Source organism: Anabrus simplex, chromosome 6 (assembly GCF_040414725.1).
Source record: "Anabrus simplex isolate iqAnaSimp1 chromosome 6, ASM4041472v1, whole genome shotgun sequence".
In the NCBI taxonomy this organism is placed as follows: Eukaryota; Metazoa; Arthropoda; class Insecta; order Orthoptera; family Tettigoniidae; genus Anabrus; species Anabrus simplex.
The window spans coordinates 61082163-61104252 of NC_090270.1; the positions used below are offsets into that span (position 1 = coordinate 61082163).

The window sequence follows — 22090 nt, forward strand, 5'->3', positions numbered from 1 at the left end:
TGTGGCCTTCTTAAAGTGACGGTCTCGGTCGCGTGATCGAGTCTATTGTTGGTTGGCTGCGTTTGTTAGGTTGGAAGGAGTGGAGGGGGAAGGGAGGTGCAGGGCTGGTTTGAGGAAGGGAGGGGATGTTGAGTTGGAGAGATGGAGGTGGGTTTGTTTGGCAAATATAAGGAATGAATGTTTCAAGAGGATGTTAGTTTACTCGCTGACTTCTAAAACTCGAATGGTGTGGCCTTCTTAAAGTGACGGTCTCGGTCGCGTGATCGAGTCTATTGTTGGTTGGCTGTGTTTGCTAGGTTGGAAGGAGCGGAGGGGGAGGGGTGGTGTGAGGAGGGGGGGGGAGTGGTGGTGAGTCGGGGAGATGGAGGTGGGGTTTGTTTGTGTTATGGAAATTCTGACAAATGTATTGAATGAATGTTTCAAGTAGAATGTTCTTTTTCTCGCTGACTTCATTTAAATTGTGAGTGGGGTTCATAAACTGATCTAAATCGATGTGGATGCTCTCGAGAATGTTGAGCAAGGTGCCTTTTTGCTCATAATGCAAGATCTTCAGGTCTTTGTCTATTGAAGTGTATTCGTGGCTGGATGTTTTTCGCTCATAGCTGAAAAACGATTATATTTGAGAGCGTTGCGATGTTCGGCGTATCTTATGACAAAATTGCGGCCTGTTTGACCTATGTAGCTGGAATTACAGGATTGGCACTTTAATTTGTAAACTCCGGAGTTCAAATATTTGTTGTTGATGTTGCTATTGTTATTGTTGACAGTGTGTGGATTGAAAATGAGTTTGGAGTTGGTGTGGGAGGGCAAGACTTACGTTTTTTGAAAAAATGCTTGATTAATGACATAACCCCCAATTTTCTAAAGTTTACCAAGAAAACTCACAGAAATACAGCAAAAACTCGCGCGACTCAACTTAAAACCGATAAAATCTGGATTAAAGAGGAAATCAAATTTCTCCATAAAAAGAAATCTCTCCTGAACCACAAACTATATGAAACTCATTTAGAAGTTTCCACTCTCCTTTGCCCCCTCGAATGGACGTCCTTTCAATTCCACGTCTCCAACAAACTTAACCTCACTTTGTTAAAGAAACAAAACACACTTGACAAGAAATGGAATGCTCTTTCAAAAACAAAAACAATACTTAGCAAACATAACAACTCAAATAACACAAGGTCTAATGATTTTCACCAACCTGTAGTAAACTTAAGTAAAATCATTCTTGATGCCGATGATCTTGATGTGCTGAGCAAGGGACCTAAACATAATTGGGGTAATCCTTCTAACCATGATAATTTAATTTCCACCATAGCTGAATCTGAATTGGCCATTAATAAATTACCAATTAATATACAAGAAGAGGTCCGATATGAAGTCAAACACAAGCTATCTTCCATCCTCAATCAACAACAAACCATTAAACCCAACACAGTGCACGTAGCTAAAGTAAACAAACTTAAGAAAAAAGTGAAACAAAACGACTTAATTATAACAAAAGCCGACAAAGGAAATGCTACCGTAATCATGGACAAAAGTGACTATGTTAATAAAGCACACACGTTTTTTACAGACAACAACTTCATAACCTCTAAAAAAGATCCAACTAATAAAATACAAAGAGACCTAAAAACCATCATCAAGAACATTTCATTTCTGTTTAATGACCTTGAAAAATCCAAAATGATTATCATGAATCCGAAACTTCCCACAGCCAAAGCGCTACCCAAGATCCATAAAACAGACATCCCCATAAGACCCATTATCAATTTCAGAAACAGTCCGACCTATGAAGTATCTCGTTTCATTCACAAATTCCTCAAGTCACACTATCGTTTTCAAGCCAACACATCAGTAAAGAACTCCTTAGAATTCTGCAATAAGATCAAACACTTTAATTTATCCAAACACCACACTCTTCATTCTTTTGATATTACTAACATGTACGCTAATGTTCCCGTTAACAGCACCGTACAATTGATCAAAAACAATCTCTCCAAATTCAGCAATTTAAGTATAGGCGAAATAGATGAATTTATTCGAATTCTGGAATTTACTTTGAACAACAATTTCTTCACTTTCAATAATGTCATTTACCAACAGATAGGTCTTCCCATGGGGTCACCAGCTTCAGGAATCCTTGCAGACATCTACATTGATCATTTAGAACATTCTCACATCATTGGCAAGATCAATGGCATTCAACACTGGACACGCTTTGTAGATGACACCTTTGTTATTTTAGACTCCCACGTTACCAACAGCAACACAGTACTTGGATTTCTCAACTCTATTGACCCACATATAAAATTCACCATAGAGTCAGAAAACAATAAAGCCCTTAATTACCTGGACTTAACCATTATGCGCAACAGCAACAACACTTTATCCTTCAATATATACAGGAAACCCACCCACACCATCAATACCATCCATCAGACCTCTGTGCACCCAGACATACATAAAAAAGCAGCTTACAATAGCATGGTCCTCAGAGCATTAACTATCCCTTTATCTCGCAAGAATTTCAAAAAAGAAATTAATACCATCTACAACATTGCAGAACACAATGGTTACAATAGAACCTTCATCAGCAGAATCATCAATAGATACAAAAGCAGACCCAAGACTACCCTAGTAAAAGATTCTGCTCCAAAAGAAAAATTTTCCACATTCACTTTCAATAATAGTAGCATTTACCAAATTTCTAATATTTTCAAGAAACACAGCATCAAAATAGCTTACAGAACCTCCCACACCAACTCCAAACTCATTTTCAATCCACACACTGTCAACAATAACAATAGCAACATCAACAACAAATATTTGAACTCCGGAGTTTACAAATTAAAGTGCCAATCCTGTAATTCCAGCTACATAGGTCAAACAGGCCGCAATTTTGTCATAAGATACGCCGAACATCGCAACGCTCTCAAATATAATCATTTTTCAGCTATGAGCGAACACCATAAAACATCCAGCCACGAATACACTTCAATAGACAAAGACCTGAAGATCTTGCATTATGAGCAAAAAGGCACCTTGCTCAACATTCTCGAGAGCATCCACATCGATTTAGATCAGTTTATGAACCCCACTCACAATTTAAATGAAGTCAGCGAGAAAAAGAACATTCTACTTGAAACATTCATTCCATACATTTGTCAGAATGTCCATAACACAAACAAACCCCACCTCCATCTCCCCGATTCACCACCACTCCCCCCCCCTCCTCACACCACCCCTCCCCCTCCGCTCCTTCCAACCTAGCAAACACAGCCAACCAACAATAGACTCGATCACGCGACCGAGACCGTCACTTTAAGAAGGCCACACCATTCGAGTTTTAGAAGTCAGCGAGTAAACTAACATCCTCTTGAAACATTCATTCCTTATATTTGCCAAACAAACCCACCTCCATCTCTCCAACTCAACATCCCCTCCCTTCCTCAAACCAGCCCTGCACCTCCCTTCCCCCTCCGCTCCTTCCAACCTAACAAACACAGCCAACCAACAATAGACTCGATCACGCGACCGAGACCGTCACTTTAAGAAGGCCACACCATTCGAGCTTTAGAAGTCAGCGAGTAAACTAACATCCTCTTGAAACATTCATTCTTTATATTTGCCAAACAAACCCACCTCCATCTCTCCAACTCAACACCCCTCCCTTCCTCAAACCAGCCCTGTACCTCCCCTTCCCCCTCCGATCCTTCCATCCTAGCAGACACAGCCGAACCAACAATAGACTCGATCACGCGAACGAGACCGTTACTTTGAGAAAGCCAGGCCACTAGAGAGGACAACCACCTACTGCACACCGTAAGTTTAAGCTTTCTTCACAACCATTCCACACTTTTTACTTATCAACCCATGTTTCTCATACAACCTCATTTTTTCCATTACAGATTAGAACTTCATTGACAGTTTCCACTAGATTACTACAATTTACTATGCATCTGTCTTCTACCTAACACAGCTTCTCATATTTTTTATATGCGGCCCTTCCGACCCCTCTACAATAAGGCAAAACACCAGCCAACATTATGAAACAATAATGAAGAAAGGGACCGCTAGATTGAGAAGATATTAAGAATGCTGCTATTTCTGAAGCCTTAAATTTAAGGTGTTTTTTCTCCTTACACAGGCTTTTCGCCTGCAGGTTAATTCAGGCTTGGTTTCTCTCAAAATGTTTGCTCCCGCTCTCCTCCTGACCATTTTGATGTGATGGGTTTCCACTAGGATTTTGACAGCGATTTCAAACTGTTTTGTCGTTTTTATAAACTAATAATTTGTAAACTATGAGGTCCACAACCTCACCATGTGCTACCATTATTCATTTCCATCTGCATCATTTGTTTTCTCATTCCCTTGTTTCTTAGGTTAACGCAGTTTTTTAGTATCAATTATTATTTCAAATTAACTCCTGTTTCACTGAATTTTGTTGCAATAAGTTGTTTTTTGCTCTGCATATTGATGTAAATATTGTATATTTGTGCTATTTTGTTTCCGTCTAGGCTCTCTTTTGTTTGTTTTTTCATTTGCGCTTTCATTATGTTTTTTAGCATTTTTTCAACTCATATTATGTAAATTATTCCAACCCCCCTAATTTTTTCACTGAAGATGGCTCAAACGAGCCGAAACATGTCTGAACTTGTTTACTCCGTCTAATGACGGAATATATGATGTATTGAATAGGAGGATACTTTCATTTTTCGCCATTGTAAAGTGAAAACCGTCAATACGGAATGATTCTAATATCTTGTAATACATTAATTAATTCACACTAACATTCACACAAGCTGGTTAAACGTTTAATATGATATAGATTTCAATTCCCATAGAGAAATATATGTCCAGAATGAGTAAATTCATAATCCCACAGGTTAGGCAAGCTTGTTTGTCAAATACCAGGAAATAGTCCCACCCTCTCCCTTCCTGCCCCAGGCACCTGTTTTCATTGTGAACTGTACGTCAGTCACTTTGGTCTACCTACAGTCACAGATGAAGTTAGACAGCAGTTTGTCTTCAAAAAGTCTGCATTTTTATATAGTGTTGTAAGAAATGAAAGCATCAGGCTTTGTTTATTACTGAACAGTGTCGACAATGTCCCTGTCCAAATCGATTCATGTGCAATATAAAACATTAAATTAGACTGAGGAAACAGCCATCTGCGACATAGAAAAAGGATTTTTTTTTTAGAAGTATGAAATAGCATAAGCCATCAAAAATCCCCATGTTATGTTGCCTGATTTACTGAAAACTAAGTATAAAATCTTGAACAAAGTAACTAGGAAAAAACAAAATCTTATCAAAACACTGAAACTTTTCTAATTCATAATCTTGAATAATTGAAGTTTTTTGGTCCCTTCAACTTCAAATTTACCAAGTCCAACTGAATTAAAGTTTGCACTATAAGGTGCAGCAGGACAGCGGTGACAGCTTTTATTTAAAAGGTGAGAGAGAGAGAAAGAATCTTAAAAGGTTAATTTATATTTTGTAAACTGTTCACTATTATAAATGGATCAGATTCTATAATACTCACTTTGAGAGACTGCATTTCCTTCTCTTTGGCTACATATAGGAGCTCCAGCTCCTGTCGGACAGTCTGCACTGCAGACTCCAACTTCCTTTTCACCTCCAGGCCCTTGAGCTGGGTCAATCTCAACGTATTACATTCATTAGTGAGCTCTTCATGTTGACTCTGAAACAAAGACAATTCAAAATTGCAATACAATGCAATACAATGAAACCTGGATATTTACATCTTTCAAACACCATACCTAAAACATAACCTCAGTGAATCATGGCTACCTATTATCAGAACCAGCAGAAAATTATACTTTACTGTTGCCATTCATTGACCCTAACATGGGAATAAAATGGTGTCCCTATTAAGACACCATTTTAAGTTCTTTGTTGCTTTCTATTAGGAACCTTTGATGCGTAATGGTGTCATTTTTCAGTTTTCTCCTCATGAAGAAAGGCAAGGTTCCTTTTGAAATGGGTTGAGAGTGTTTATATAGTTCATTACATGCCATAAACCCAAAATATACATCATGAATGTGCAGCATGATTAGAAACCTTATGAACACAACACGTTTGTACATACCTGACATCTAATGTCCATGCAATGAGTATAACACACTACAGTACATTGGTCTATGTTTGGGAAGTATCCATTGAACAGCTAGAAGTAAGGTAAAGTTACCTCAGAGCCGGAATTCAATAATAATAATAATAATAATAATAATAATAATAATAATAATAATAATAATAATAATAATAATAATGGCCCTACAGGAAACAAGGTACCCAGATGAAGAGATTTTTGAATCCGAAGGCTACCGATTTTTCAAGAGCAAAGCGCAAAGAGGAATCCTCAATGGAGCTGTGATGCTTGACACCGCGTTTGCTGTTAGAACCAAGATCCTTAAATCGGTTGCAAATTTTGAACCTGTGAATGACAGATTGTCTATACTGACAATTAAATGCGCGAACAAAACCTACGCCCTAGTTAACGCACATGCTCCTACAAATGATAAGAACAAGTCTGATCCAGACGAAGTTGATAATTTCTGGGACATACTGGATAAAAAATTAAACAAAATCCCCAAACACCGTGTCAAGCTTCTTTTGGGTGACTTCAATGACCAACTAGGTCGTGAACAGAAGTACAAGAAAGTTATAGGAAATTACCCTGCTCACAAAAGAACCAATCCCAACGGCAAAAGACTGGTGTCCATTTGCGAAAATCACAACCTGCAGGTCATGTCGACCCACTTTCGCCATCTACCCAGAAAGCAAATGACTTGGCGTTCTCCCGTCCAAGCTCTCGGAGAGTTCCAAATTGATCATGTTGCAATCTCCAGGAGAAACAGCCCTGAGATTATGAATGTCAAGGTAAAGAAAGGCATCAATGTGGCCTCAGATCATTATATGTCTCTTATCGAATTCAAACCAATTCCCGCAAACACAAGGAAGACAACCAAACAGATCACACGCTTCGACAATGATAAACTTCAGCAAAGGGTCGAGGAGTTCCAGGAGAAGGCTAGACCAAAAGACTGTGACTTTAACAACGCCAAAAGTCTCCTTGTTGAGGCCGCCAAAGACGTTGCAGAAATCAAGAGAAGCAAAAAGCATGCCTGGTGGAATGGTACCTGCGAATCAGTCCTCCAAGAAAGACTCAATGCGTGGAAACAGTACTACTCTACGAAATCAGAAAATGATTGGGAAACCTACAAAACCCAATGTGCCCAAGCAGCTAGGGTGTTCAGAACTGAGAAACGTAAATACGAAAAATCTCTCATTGAAAAGATAGAACAAATCTTTAGGAAGAATGAAAGCAGAGAGTACTGCAGAGCCTTCAAACGCAAACTCACTGGCTATAAACCACCATCTCTATGCTTTGAGCGAAAGGACGGCACACTGGCGACATCAAATGAAGAAAATTGCAGCATTCTGGCAGACTACTTCAAGAATTTACTTAACTGCTCTAAACCGCAAAGCCCCATTGAGACCAAGGAACCCTTACTCAGGTACCCAGATTCCAGACCACCGGACAGAGATGAAATCAAGCACCACATTGCCCGTCTCAAAAATAACAAAGTGCCGGGGGAAGACTCAGTAGTAGCAGAACTATGGAAATATGCCCCAGAGGAATCACTTGATATCTTGCAAAAACAAATAGAAGAAATTTGGAACAAGGAGACCCTACCCGAAGATTGGAAAATAGCTTTGATCCGTCCATTACACAAAAAAGGCAGTATGAAGAACATCAACAACTACAGAGGAATATCTTTGCTACCCGTGACTTACAAAATTCTATCACTTGCCATCCTGGAGCGTTTGGAAGCACAAGTTGAACATCAAATAGGTGAATACCAAGGAGGGTTCAGAAAAAGTCGCTCAACAGCTGAACAGATCCAAAATCTCAAAACGATCATCAGATATTGTACACTAAGGTCCAAGCAGTATGTGTGTGTCTTTGTGGACTTTAAGAAAGCGTACGACTCCATTGACCGGGAAGTCCTGCTAAACATCTTAAATGAATTTGGAGTTGATTTGAAACTGCTGGCATTAATTAGAGCCACCCTGACCGATACAAAATCCAAGGTGAAGTTCCACGGATGTCTCTCGCATTCCTTTGACATCAAAACTGGAGTCCGACAAGGTGATGGGCTATCCCCGATACTCTTCAACTGTGTTCTTGAAAAGATCATCAGAACCTGGCGGGTGAGATTACAGGAAACCAACTACAGTCCATTGAGAATAGGAACCAAATCCAAGGGGATCGCAACAGACTGCTTAGCATTTGCCGATGATATTGCTGTTCTCTCAAACGACATAGAAACCGCTAGAGCTCAAGTTGAAATTTTAAAGGAAATTGCCGAACAAACTGGTTTGCAGATATCGTTTGAGAAAACAGAAGTAATGACTAACATCAAAGAGGCTCCACCAAAACTCCATACAAAATATGGGGACATCACCCGAGTAGACAAATTCAAATACCCGGGTGAGATCATCATGATAAATGGACTGGACAAAGAAGCACTTCAGGAGTGAGTATGCAAACTGGAAATAGCCTACCAAATATCCTGCACAATCTACAACAAAAAATGCCTTTCCCAAAACACTAAGATACGTCACTATGAAACAGTTTTGAAGCCAGTAGTTCTATATGCAGCCGAAACCCTGTCTCTAAATGCCAACAAAGGACTCCTTGAAGAACTGGAGAAAAGAGAACGCAAAATTGTGAGAGGAATCTTGGGATCAAAGTACAGAAATGGAATCCATCAAAAGAGATCCAACAAGGAAGTCTACTGCAAAATAGAGAAAATTACTGACACAATCAGAAAAAGACGGGCACGATTTTACGGTCATCTGAAAAGAATGGACGAAAAAAAGTTAACTTAAAGAAATCTTTCACTTTTTTGATTCAAACCCCACAACCACAATTCCCTGGTTTAGAAATACCAAAGAAGATCTGCAAATGCTACATATCTCAGCTGAAGACGCCCTTAACAGAGATCTCTTCCGCAAGAAAATATTGACGAACAGGCTAAACCGAGACGAGCAACCGAAGAGAAGACACGGTGCCCCTTGGACAGAGGAGCGTAAGCAGGCCCACTCACAATGAATGAGGGAAATTTGGGCTCTAAAGAAGGCCAAGTTCAGTGTCAAATGCAACAAGACTTAACGTGGTCCTTGATGGCCCCAGCGAATTATATACTAATAATAATAATAATAATAATAATAATAATAATAATAATAATAATAATAATAATAATAATAATAATGTGAGAATTTGGAATTCCGAACTTGAAAATGAAGGGATAAGCCCAATCTGCTTAGGAAGAAAATCGGGAGGAATCAAACACTGTGTGGCCTTTACTGATGATTTTACGATACTTTCAGAAAACCTAGAGGAAGTGGCCATACGGATCGACCTCCTAAAAAAAGACCACTAGCAAGACGGGACTTAGGATCTCAAAAGAGAAGACCAAGTTCATGATGAATGACAAACAAGGACCACAATTCCTGGAAACAGAGATTGGACGGATTCATACAAGAGAACAGACTAGAGAAAGCTGCTGGTGGAATCATACAAGAGAACAGACTAGAGAAAGCTGCTGTGGACGATTGTATCTCAAAAATGTAGAGAGCTGACAGACTGACTACAAACATCTACAACAAGAAATGCATTTCATGGAATGTCAAAACTGTAGTAAAAACAGAATGTCTGTATGCCAGCGAATACCTCTTGATGAATTACAAGTTGGAGAAGCTGAGATCATAGAAAGAAGAATACTACGTAAAATCTTGGGCCCAATCCAGACTGAAACCAGCTGGAAACTTCGGAACAACAATGAAGTCTACAAAAATGTGGAGAAAATTTCAGAGACCATAAAAAAGGGGAGGTTATCATTTCTCAGACATCTGTACAGAATGGACAAAACCAGACTAACCAAAAAGTTATTTGACTACCTGTGGAACAAGAAGACAATAACGGTATGGATTAAGGAAGTTCATAAAGATCTAGAGAAGTCCAACATCCAGGGAAGTTCAGATGTTACACAGGAAAACATTTCGAACCATGATTCAAAATTTGGAAGGGTTTCAAGTCAAAAGAACTGCAAAGACAAGAAGAGCCTGGGCGGATGAACAGAAGAACAGCATAGTGCCTATATGAAGGAGTACTGAAGGAAGAGGAAACTTCAGACAAATAAAAAATGAAATTGTAGCATGATCCTAAGTGGCCAATTCACAAATTTAAAATAATAATAATAATAATAATAACAACAATAATAACAATAATATTGGTTTTACGTCCCGCTATCTCCTGAATGTAAGCTCAGTACTACCTGACCCAAACCCCATAGTTAACTTGCTGGATTGTCTTTACACAAAAAAAAGTAGTAATCTGTCTGTTTTTCCTGAGCCATGTGTTGCCTACAGATAATCCATTTCACCAAGTTCCCTCCATCATGTTTCTATAACTTATCTAGAGCTTCCGATTATTTCTTCCATTAGACGGGCTTTATACTTCCTCTAAGAAAAATAGCTTCCCCTTCTGAACCATCTGACTACAAAGCCATTTGCATATTTTCTGCCTTGCCTAAAATCAAGAGTTCATTGCTTATAGACAAAAAACAGACTATATGACAACCGACAACATACTCAACCCACTACAATCTGGTTTTCGTCAAGCACACAGTACTACAACAGCACTGCCAAACGCCACAGAAGTAAATCAAGATCAATGGACAATAAGGAAGTGACAGTTTTAAGACTTCTAGACTTGAGTAAATGTTTGACTCTGTTGACACTGACATTTTTTAAATCTAAATTATATTCCCTCAATTTCTCAGACAGATCCATCCTTTGGTTGCATTCCTACCTGCATGGCCGTCGGCAGTGTGTTTCAGATAGGGGTAACGGTACCAGTAATTGACAGGGTTAAGGGTTAAAAATTACTTTTTCTCAAATACTCAAATACTGGTTTTTAGGATCAGTGACATGTTTTCTTTTAAGATATTCAATAATTATTTGACATAACACAACATATGATTTTTTAATAAATTTTGAAATTGTACCTACAAATGTACCAATAATTGACATATCAAAATGAGTAAAGTACCAGTACTTGACATATTTAGAAACCGGTAGCTGACATACAGAAAAAATCTGCGTTGCCAAAGGTGATGTACAGTAAATACTCATCTACACAACAGAAACACCTTTTATTATAAATCTACAGAGACAAAACATAATATTTACAATATTATCACAACAGGCTAAACAAATACAAATTACAAAATTGAAGTTTGAGTAGCAATAGGCCACTTGAACGATTTCTTACAAACACAAGAATGTTTATGATATTCTTAACGGGTCTACCAGTACTCATCTAGCGACTCAGAAAACTGATACCTATCAGAATCAGACGAACCAAACAAGACGGGTTGATTTTTAAATCTTGAATATTTGGTGTCCGCCTCTGTGGTGTAGTGGTTAGCGTGATTAGCTGCCACCCCCGGAGGTCCGGGTTCGATTCCCGGCTCTGCCACGAAATTTGAAAAGTGGTACGAGGGCTGGAACAGGGTCCACTCAGCCTCGGGAGGTCAACTGAGTATAGGTGGGTTCGATTCCCACCTCAGCCATCCTGGAAGTGGTTTTCCGTGGTTTCCCACTTCTCCTCCAGGCAAATGCCGGGATGGTACCTAACTTAAGGCCACGGCCGCTTCCTTCCCTCTTCCTTGCCTGTCCCATCCAATCGCCCCATCCCTCCACACGGCCCCTGTTCAGCATAGCAGGTGAGGCCGCCTGGGCGAGGTACTGGTCATTCTCCCCAGTTGTATCCCCCAACCCAATGTCTGAAACTCCAGGACACTGCCCTTGAGGCGGTAGAGGTGGGATCCCTCGCTTAGTCCGAGGGAAAAACCGACCCTGGAGGATAAACAGATTAAGAAGAAGAAGAATATTTGGTCAGGACTGATAGTTCTTATGTCTTTATTTCTGACAAAAACATTCCAAAATTTTGTGAGAGGATTTAGTGTCATAGTTTCATACTTATTTTCAAAAACTTCACAAACAACCATGGACATTCTTTAACAATTTGACTTACGGATGTGGTGTAAAAAAAACTTCCTTCCTTAACTAGGCCTAAGTCACCTCTAGAAACAGTGTCATTGTCACATTTCTTTACACTGATTGAGCTGTCCGGTACAGGTAGATTGTTTGGCTTGAAGTTTTGTTCGTTCTGATTTGTGTTTCTTCCAGTCTCCTTGCTGATCTCAGTACTGTTAACTTGCAGACTTATTTCATGAAGAACTTGAATTTCTGTATCAGACCATAAGTTTTGCCCTGGTAGTACCTCATCATCTTCAGTGGAAGGGTCCTTCTCTGGCTGTAAGGTCGTGCTGTCTTTTCCATAATTAGCATTTATAAGAGGATGGATATAATCCAGGTCTGAGTGATCAGAAAGATGAAAGCTGACATCATCAGCACTGTCTCCAGATGGGATCCATCCTTCATCTGAGGATGAGGAAATAATTTTATTTCTTGTAGGCCTAGGATTGTGTTTTAACTTTTCATAACTTCATCTTTCTCAGTTCTTCCTTCTTTCATTTTGTTTCTGCAGCTCTTTTCTTAATTTCTTCCATCTCTAATTTCTTCTCATTATTTTTCTTGTGGTATTCTATCCACGATTGTCATGTAACTACACTGCAAAATAGCTCCCTTTTCCTTTTTCTTTCAGTAGGTGTTTTCAGCCAGTGAAGTGCTCTCTTGAAGGGGCTTGGGACATTTGGCATGTTGCTGAAATACCGTGGGCATTATTTGTGGTTACTTGCACTGCAGTGCATGAGCTTTGAGTGCCACTAGTTCTGAGATAGTCCATATCAGTGTTTCCTAGCATGTCATTTTGCCTGGAAGTCTGGTTCTTTATTTTCTTCCACACTTCAAATAAAGACTTATCCTCTATGTTACCATCCCATAATACTTGATTCTCCTTGGAATTAAATTAAATAACTTTCTCTGGGCCGATAGCGGTTTCCAAGACAGTGAGCGCCAAAGGAGTGGTAGGCCTAGGCCTAGTATGACCCATATTGATATTACCAGGACTATTTGTGGGTTTATTCAGCAGTGAGGGAGGTTCGTGTAGTGGAGCCTTTTTGAACCCATCACTGACTATGGCTGGGTTCATCTCTGATAGAACAGCACCAAGAATTGGGGCAAAATCCTTTTTCTTCAAAACTGGGTTGCTCAGATTTTCAACTCTCCACTTGTGCACCTTGTCCTTTCATTTTCCTTTTAATGCCCTAAAGACAGAAACATCCATAGGTTGGATAAGATGAATGGCATTGGGATATAGCGCCATAAGGATGATTCTCTTCTCAGAGCAAAATTGGCTTGTGTGGAGAGTCAAGTGAGAAACATGGTCATCCATGAAGAAAATCACTGGCATTGGAATATCATTTTCCAGTAGCCAAGGATAAAAGACATTCGCTATGACTTCAGAAAAATAAGGGACCTGTCATCCAGCCACTCTCAGACCTTCCGATGCCCCAGTTTGGAGGAACGCTATTATCTATCTCAGCTGGAATGCACTCATACCTGAAGACAAGTAAGGGTGGTGCCATTAGACCAATAGCATTAGCAGTTACTAATACTTTAATACACTCTTTATCGTCACAGTTAACTACCTGATAGGCGTTTTTCTCCCCTTTGCCAGCTAGTACCTTGTTATCTTTTGGATTCCAAGCAAATGCAAATTCATCAGAATTAAAGAGACGTGAGGGATCACTGAGAAGGGTAAGCAGATATTCTTCCTCTAAATACTGAAACCAATTCTGTAAATCAGCTGAACTCACACATGCTCCTGCAAGTGTTAAATTTTCTGCAAATCTCAGGGTAATTGAAGGGTGTCTATTCAAGAAAGATTTTATCCATTTATTTCCCTATTTAAATTTTGATACCTTGTTCAGTTCTTTCAGAAGGTGAATGGCGCTATTAATCAGTTTGGCTTTTGTGATTGGAAAAACCTGCTCTAGCCATAGATTGGGTCCAGTCCACAAGTAATAGCTCTTCATGTGTGAACAGCATAGGATCAGGTCCCATCCTTCTTTCAATTCTAGTTGTCCCTCGGCATTTGTAAAGTAGAGTAATACGGGGTACACCAAAACACCTTGCTGCTGCCGCCACTGATGAACCTCTTTGGATATTATCTACTGCACCTTTCATCTGTTCAGGGGTATAGTTCAAAATTCTATTCTTTACTTCCTTCGGTTGCACGTTTCCAACTCTTAAATAAAAACAAGAAAATGAACCCATGTAAACATCAAAACAGATACCCATCTAAATATCGAATAGAAAATTTAGTGTAGATTGGAACCCACATTAGTGTATTTTAACATGAGTAAATGAATAATATGTTCGAAAGAAAGAAATTTCATAAAAAATTAACTTATAGTTAGCAAGAACCAGTCGTTGACATGGTAAAATACCAGTACTTAACACCCCCTGTCATCTACTAGTAGGAATAATTTATTTAATATGGGACCCAGGACAAATGTCAACTTACTACAAATTATGCAGATAAGCCGCTCTCAGTATAACTCCATACAAAAATGGTCAGACCCAGTAGTTGACAGGGGATGTCAATGACTGGTGACTCATGACATTTTGAGAACCAGTAGTTGACAGGCAGTGTTAGTGCTCAAAGAATCGTCACTGTAAACAACTATGAATAGAATGATGTCTGTGCTTAACGAACTTAACGTCTGTAGCTTATAACTGCAAACAATGACCTATGAAAAAAAATGTAAGGAAATTTCCTTACTACTGCTCCTTATCAAAATCGGTAAGAAAACACACCATGAGATGTGAGCAAGCATGCCACCATTAAACTCTAAGAATGCCTGACTACCCAGAGTGCTCTGGTGGCATAAGGGACAGCAGCTCACTCCAAGCGGTCTCAGACGGAATTACAATGAACTGCTGCACGCTCCACCTCTTCCAAGGAGCTTATGAAATGGTTTTGATTCAACACATGTCAACTTCTGGTATCCCTGTCAAACACCGGTACTGTTACACCTAGGATAAACAAACCTACTTGGCTGTCTATGCAGTGTGATGTGCCCCAAGGGTCGGTGTTAGGACTCCTTTTATTTTTATTAACAATGTCTCCCAAAACCTAATGCACTGCAAATACGAAATTTATGCTGATGATGTACAAATTTACCTCCACACATCACCAACGAAATATATTCGGCCATAGAAAAATCAATCAGTATCTAACAACGCTTTCTTCCTGGTCTTTGAGATGTGGTCTTATGTTAAACACAGCAAAACACGTAAGTCATCATCCCTGGTTATCCTAAGTTATTCACGAAGATCAGCTGACCCGAGATTCCATCTGTAATGTTGCGTAATACTAAACATACCATTCATGTCATCAGTAAAAGTCCTAGGTGTTAAATTTGATGATAACATGTCATGGAGAATGCACATTATGAACATCACCCAGGAAACATTCTCCACAATACATTCTGCACGGGTATACTTATTTTATGAAGAACTTTTAAAATGTTGGTAATAGCTCTAATTTTCCCTCACTTTAACTATTGTAATGTGATTTAAAGAGACACTGGGTGCAATTTATTCAGCAGATTGCAACGTGGTTAAAATACATGTGTGAGATACGTCTGTAAGCTATGGTATATGGCCATGTAACTCCATCATACAACCAAATATCTTGGCCTCGATTAAAAATTTGTCGCACTGTGCATACCCTATGTCACCTGCATAAAATCCTTCATTCTTTACAGTCATTTTACCTTATTTCATTTATCAATTGAGGAGCGTTTTTTCAAAACTCGACATTTGCAACAAAAATCATTTTCAGGAAATGTGATTTTTTCATTTTCACTTAGACACATATGCATGAAACATTTAAAATTTTTGACGATATTATTTCCAATAGAGACAAGCACGGTACCTGAATAGAACTTGTTGAAACTTAAGGTAAATGAGGTAAGATTAGAGGATATTTTTCTCAAGTTTTTTCAAAAGTCGATACATGCAAATATTCTGATAAAATGGAACTTCACATTAATATGCTAACTGAATGATATACTTTTGTTTATGGAATTATTTACTTATTTTTGTTATTTTGTGAATAATATTTTTGAATATTTGTTGATTTCTGAGCTCCACTGTCATACATTTTATAATATAAGCTACTTTTTATTGCAAGATTACATATTATTAGATTCCAATCTGCTTAGCATCAAGCAATGTAATATAAAACAAAATCAGGTATTAACCTATATTATCAATCCTATTGTAATGAATGAACACACATCACACAGGTTAAATTAAAATTAAGTCTTACAAAATAAAGTCTACTCAATTAATATTTAAGAACTCATCAAAACACATAGCCATCAGAAGGCTGTTACTTGCCTTCTAACAGGACCCTGTAGAAATCCACAGCATCATCCGGTTTTTCAAACAATTTCAGCAGAGCTTGAACAACCTTCTTTTCTTTGCTCACCATATTTTTCTTTGGTAAAACAGAGGATTTTAGCAATGCTTCATGGCTGGATTTCATTTTGAGAACTTCAACTTACACTGGGTATACAAAGTAGGTATCCTGTACTGATATGGAGACTTTCTTATGTCTCCTATTATATGTTATATAACATGTTGACTATTAATTTTAAATGGCAACCTAATTCATAGTACCTTCTGTGAACTCTCTTTTAGATCTTTGATTTCTCAGTCCCTGCTCAGAATTTTAAGGGTGCCATGCTTCTCTAAGATATCATAGTATTGTTTGGGAGACAGTATGTTTACCTGTTTTCTGTAAGATTTCTCAATTCCACCGAACACTCAGTCTGAAGCCATGTAGCCGTGTCCCCGAATAGGGAAGAAATGGAGAATATTATGGAATAATGTGCTTTTTTCCAAGAAAGCAGCAAGTGTGGCCAGGATGACACTGTTTTTGGTTTGGCTGCTACAAGAGTCTGAGAATAAATGTATCGTGGTAGAGCCATCTTTGTGCAGTTTCTTTTCTAGGTTAAAAAGAAAGTCCAATAAAGTCGAAGCAACTTGGTTACAACCTCTTGAGGATTCTGTTTCTAGCCAAGTACAGAAAAATGTGTCTTCCTTTCTCTGCTCCTTTCAGTGAATCATGATGCAGAGCTTGTATAACCACACTTGTCTAGCATAGCAAAATCTCACTCACTGATAACTTCGGAATTGGTTGATTCTGTTGCATGTCGAAACATATCTTGATGAGACCACCTGAGTTTTCTTTAATTATTTGATAAAACTGCTTTGCACAAAGTTTATGCAATCTATAACTTGTCCTTAGTTCATTCTTCTTCTCTAGGCATGTTTCTGTCTTTATTTTCATCAGATTAATTTTACAAGTGGAGCAGGTATCTGTGTGAGGAGTTTTGAATGACAGATTGAAACACTTACAGAATATATACTTGTATTTTGACAGCAAGCACAGTTTCAATTGAGATCTTTTCCTTTCTTCACAGAATACCTTCCACATCTTATTGACTGAGAGATATGACAGTAAATATTCTGTTTTAGACTTTCCTCTGCCATGATGGCTCTCTCTGCACTTATACTTTTTGATGTGATTCTTAATGGCAACAGTTATGTCCTTGTGTTCCTTGCCTGTTCTGTCACCACCTCGCTTTTCCTTAGGTAACTTCCCAGTATGATGAAACCTACTAGCCAGATAAGATAATCTGTTGTTTGACATGCCAGAAATTCCTTGAAAAAGTGCAGCACAGACAGGAAGTATTTCACCAGTTTTCTTCCTAATGCTGTACTTCACGGAAACAGTTTTGTTCTTCCTAGCACTTTCAATGTTCACTACCCTGTGCTGAGGTGTGGAAATGTGCATATACTTCAATAGAAACTTGTCTTGATCGATCTTGTTTAAGGAAGTCACATGGTGATGGAATTTGGTGATATCTTCATAGCAGAGTTCAGCAGCTTTGCATTGTATCATCATTTTAGTTTCTGTATTTGTGGGCAAGTCTTTGAGTCCATGAATGCATTTAATATTAGGTTCGTTTTTAGTTTTAGCCAGCTTTCCAGGTACTCTCTTCTTGTATCTAGACTTTCTTCCACCGACACATTCCTGAACCAGCACGTCAGTTTCAGAATCTTCAGATTCATTATTCATACTGTTGTAGAGTGAAATAGTTCCTCACACAGTAACTTCTTTTAAATTTCTCAAGAAATGAGTTTCATTTTAATTTATAATAATATAAGAAATTTATTTTAACTCAACCTATTCAATACAGTACAAGATGTTAACATATTAGTTAAACATTGTTAAAAATAGTTGAGACATGTTTCTCCCCTTGTGTGGGGCATCATCAGTCATATCAAATACCTCAAAATTCTACCAGACGTCTGGTTGGAAATTATAAAAATATACTGCATGAGTGAATACATTAAAAAACATTTACAAGATCTTATCATTAACAAAATATCAAATTGATTAAAAAATGTTACACTAGTGAACACGTTAGTGAATTTTCACTCAAAACAAGGCCGTCATGGGTACAATATTGACAATAATAGTAGTTGAAGTCCTATTTGATGCTAAGTTCGAAGACAGTTTAAAATTACATTACATTACATTACATTACAAACCTCTTAGCAATAAGGTAACAGCCCAACAACACTTAAGATTTTCACATACGTAAGACAGTTCAACATTAATTACATCGCACAACGTTTCGACTGTCACCCATTCAACCAATAAAACTGAAATCCCATACTTGAACAACAAAAACACACCGAAAAACTTAAAAACACTATTCAATTGGGAAGATTTAATGACATTTCAACCGCCCTCATTCAAGCCATTATTTTAATTTTTTCAACATGGTTCATTTTGAATCAAATATCAACTGTTGTTTACATGCACTAGGCACTCCGTCTTCATAGAGAGTGTCCAACGGAGGTGATGAGCCCATGGATACTTCGGCGAACTATTTTGTTTGAGTCTAAAATATAATTAGTCAACATAGACATCCAAGTTGAATTATGATGTAATGCAACATTTTTACATGAGCTGGTCATAAATAACATACAAAATTTCACATCTTGAAGCCATTTCTGATTGGACTACATCAGGACCGTAATACTGAGATACAAGAAAAAAAAATTTCTTTTTATGGAAATTAATACAAATTTGGAATGCTTTTCCACATGATTTTACAATGTAAAATACGCGTACAGTAAATTGTAATTATATGTATTCTGCATTCATTCCCAATATTCCCAATATACACTTCCTCTAAAGCATTACTTTGTCAATTTATATATTTTTCATCTAAACAATGTTATGTGGCTGAAGATGTTGATAATATACGAAACATGTACCACTTTTAACCATTAAAAATTGCCTTAAGCAATCATTGTATCGACTAGGTGGAAAATAAATAAATACTTAATTGTGAATCTATTGAAGTGCGATACGGACCATGAAGCTGATTTTATGTAATGAGGGCTAATCACGGGAACATGTGGCATGCAGTTCCAAGAATACATCCTTTCAATAACGGTGTCCAGCGTTCCATTGTTTCACAGAATAACACTTCCGATTATCCATGAGAATGCCACGTGATTAATATTTAACTGAATTGTCGAGTTTTGCTTTAACTTTCCAAGAGCATATATCAACTTTTGCAAAAACCTAATGATTTCAACCACTTCTATACAAGGCAAATATCGATTTATGCAAAAGATGATTGCACAGGATGGTGAGCAAGGTGAAACTGATAACATTAGCATGCATAACTCAATTTCGAAAATTGTTGCATTTATCAAGTTTTGAAAAAACGTTCCTAAATTACTTCTCATCCTATCACAGTCTTAAAACTAGATCTCCTAATAGTTCCATCCTTGCTTTACCTTCCCACAGAACTGCCATTTACGATAATTCATTCACAGTACTTGCCTGCCTAAAATTATCAGTGTTAAGTGCTATTCACACTTTCAAAGAAGTTCTTTGGAGACATTTTATGTACCAATAAGGATCCTATGTAAAATTAATGATGCTACCCACAACCATTCTATAGTCACGGATGCTCTAGTAGAAGATTAGTTCAAAATTCTTAATAGTTTTTTCAAATGTTATTAAATTTTATTCACTACCTATTTTTAAAATAGAATTTTTCCTCTTACTATATTTAATTTATTAACCAACACAATTTCAAAGGTAAAGTTAAGGGGAGAAATGTCAAATGCTTTTACAATAAATACAGGCCTCAGACAAGGTGATGGATAATCCCCACTGCTTTTCAATGTGGCTCTAGATAGCATCATGAAAATTTGACAAAAAGAAAACCCACCTAAAATCAAAATTCGAGCAAAACCCTCAATAAGGACCAACTGCCTAGGGTTTGCAGATGATTTAGCTCTCTTAGCCCTTGACATGGAAGAAGTCTGTGCTCAGATCACCAGCCTCCAGAAAATTGCATTAAAAATAGGATTACACATATCCTTTGAGAAAACTGAGATCATGCCAATGAAACCCCTTAACATGAACGAAGTCATCATAATGATCAAAAAATTAGCATAGTCCTACAACTTAATTGTGAAACCTTGTTCCAAATTAAAAATGAAGGAAGAACTGATCAGCTCCTCAAAATTGAAAGAAGAATTATCAGAACTTGCATAAATAAAAAGTATCAGGTTGAAGGAGTCTGCAGAATCCTCCCCAATGAAACTGTCTATCGAGAGATTGACCCAGTTACCAGCAAGATGAAGAAGAAAATAAGCTCTTATTTCTTTCACATCTTACGATTATCAGAAAACAGGATTTTACGACAACTAGTGATGAGATATCTGGGAAAGACGACAAGAGGGCATTGGATCAAAGAAATTCAAGAGAATCTCAAAACAGTTGGACTCAAAACTATAGATGCAGAGAACAAGAATAAAATTACCACCCTTGTTAAGAATCACAAATTTTCAACTGAAAGCCTGTAGAGTTTTCAGATGAATTAAGAACACTGCGATCAGAATGAATGAAGAAGTACTGAACAGATAAGAAGAATCAAACAGTAAAACCTTCAAAGAAAAAGTGTGCATGGAAGACTCAAGTGGTCCAATGTGGCCAATAAAGTTAATACTAATTTAATTTATTTCACTTTAATTTAATGTTATCATGTATCATTATCTGCATTGTTATTAATTTAATTTTTATTTAATTAAATTATTGTAATGTAATACACTGTAATATATATTTCAGTGCCTGGTTAGATGGCATTTGAGAATTAGAGTGGGGGAGGAGGGAAAAAAATTTGTACACAGCAAAAAAGTTTTTTTTTAATTTTCTTTCCATCACATCGACAGATAGGTCATATGGCGTCGATGGGATAGGAAAGGCTTAGGAAGGGAAAGGAAAGGAAAGGAAAGGAAAGGAAAGGAAAGGAAAGGAAAGGAAAGGAAAGGAAAGGAAATGATTGTGGCCTTAATTAAGGTACAGTCCCAGCATTTGACTGGTGTGAAAATGGGAAACCCCAGAAAACCATCTTTAGGGCTGCCGACAGAGGGGTTCGAACCTACTATCGCCCGAATGCAAGCTGTAGCAGTATGACCCAAGCTGCGTGGTCACTTGCTTGGTACAACAAAAAGTTTATTTTTTGCTTTATGTCATACTGACACAGAGAGGTCTTATGGTGACAATAGGATAGGAAAGGCCTAGGAGTGGAAAGGAAGAGGCCGTGGTTTTAATTAAGGTACAGTCCCAACATTTGCCTGGTGTGGAAATGGGGAAACCATGGAAAACCATCTTCGGGGCTACTGACAGTGGGGTTCGAACCTACTATCTCCTGGATGCAAGCTTACAGCTGCATGCCCCTAACCGCAAGGCCAGCTCGCCCGGTAGCAAAAAAAAGTACCCAGGTCCTTGAGATATAGCAGGAGGGGATGTAGACATCAAAATTTAAGGAAAAATAGCTACAAAATCATGTTTTTATGCTTTCTGTATGAATTTCGATGCAGACATAACCTAATCGATTAGGTGGTTATTTTACTA

The 22090-nt window shown here is 38.0% G+C and overlaps 1 protein-coding gene across 1 annotated transcript in view; it reads right to left on the reverse strand.

Moving 5' to 3' along the window:
- The window catches only part of LOC137501282 (Golgi integral membrane protein 4-like), a 125959-nt gene that overhangs the window by 91874 nt on the left and 11995 nt on the right, over positions 1-22090 (reverse strand). The window contains exon 3 of the mRNA XM_068228225.1: positions 5546-5704. Coding sequence (XP_068084326.1) covers positions 5546-5704 — 159 coding nt within the window. The remainder of the gene's footprint in view (positions 1-5545; positions 5705-22090) is intronic.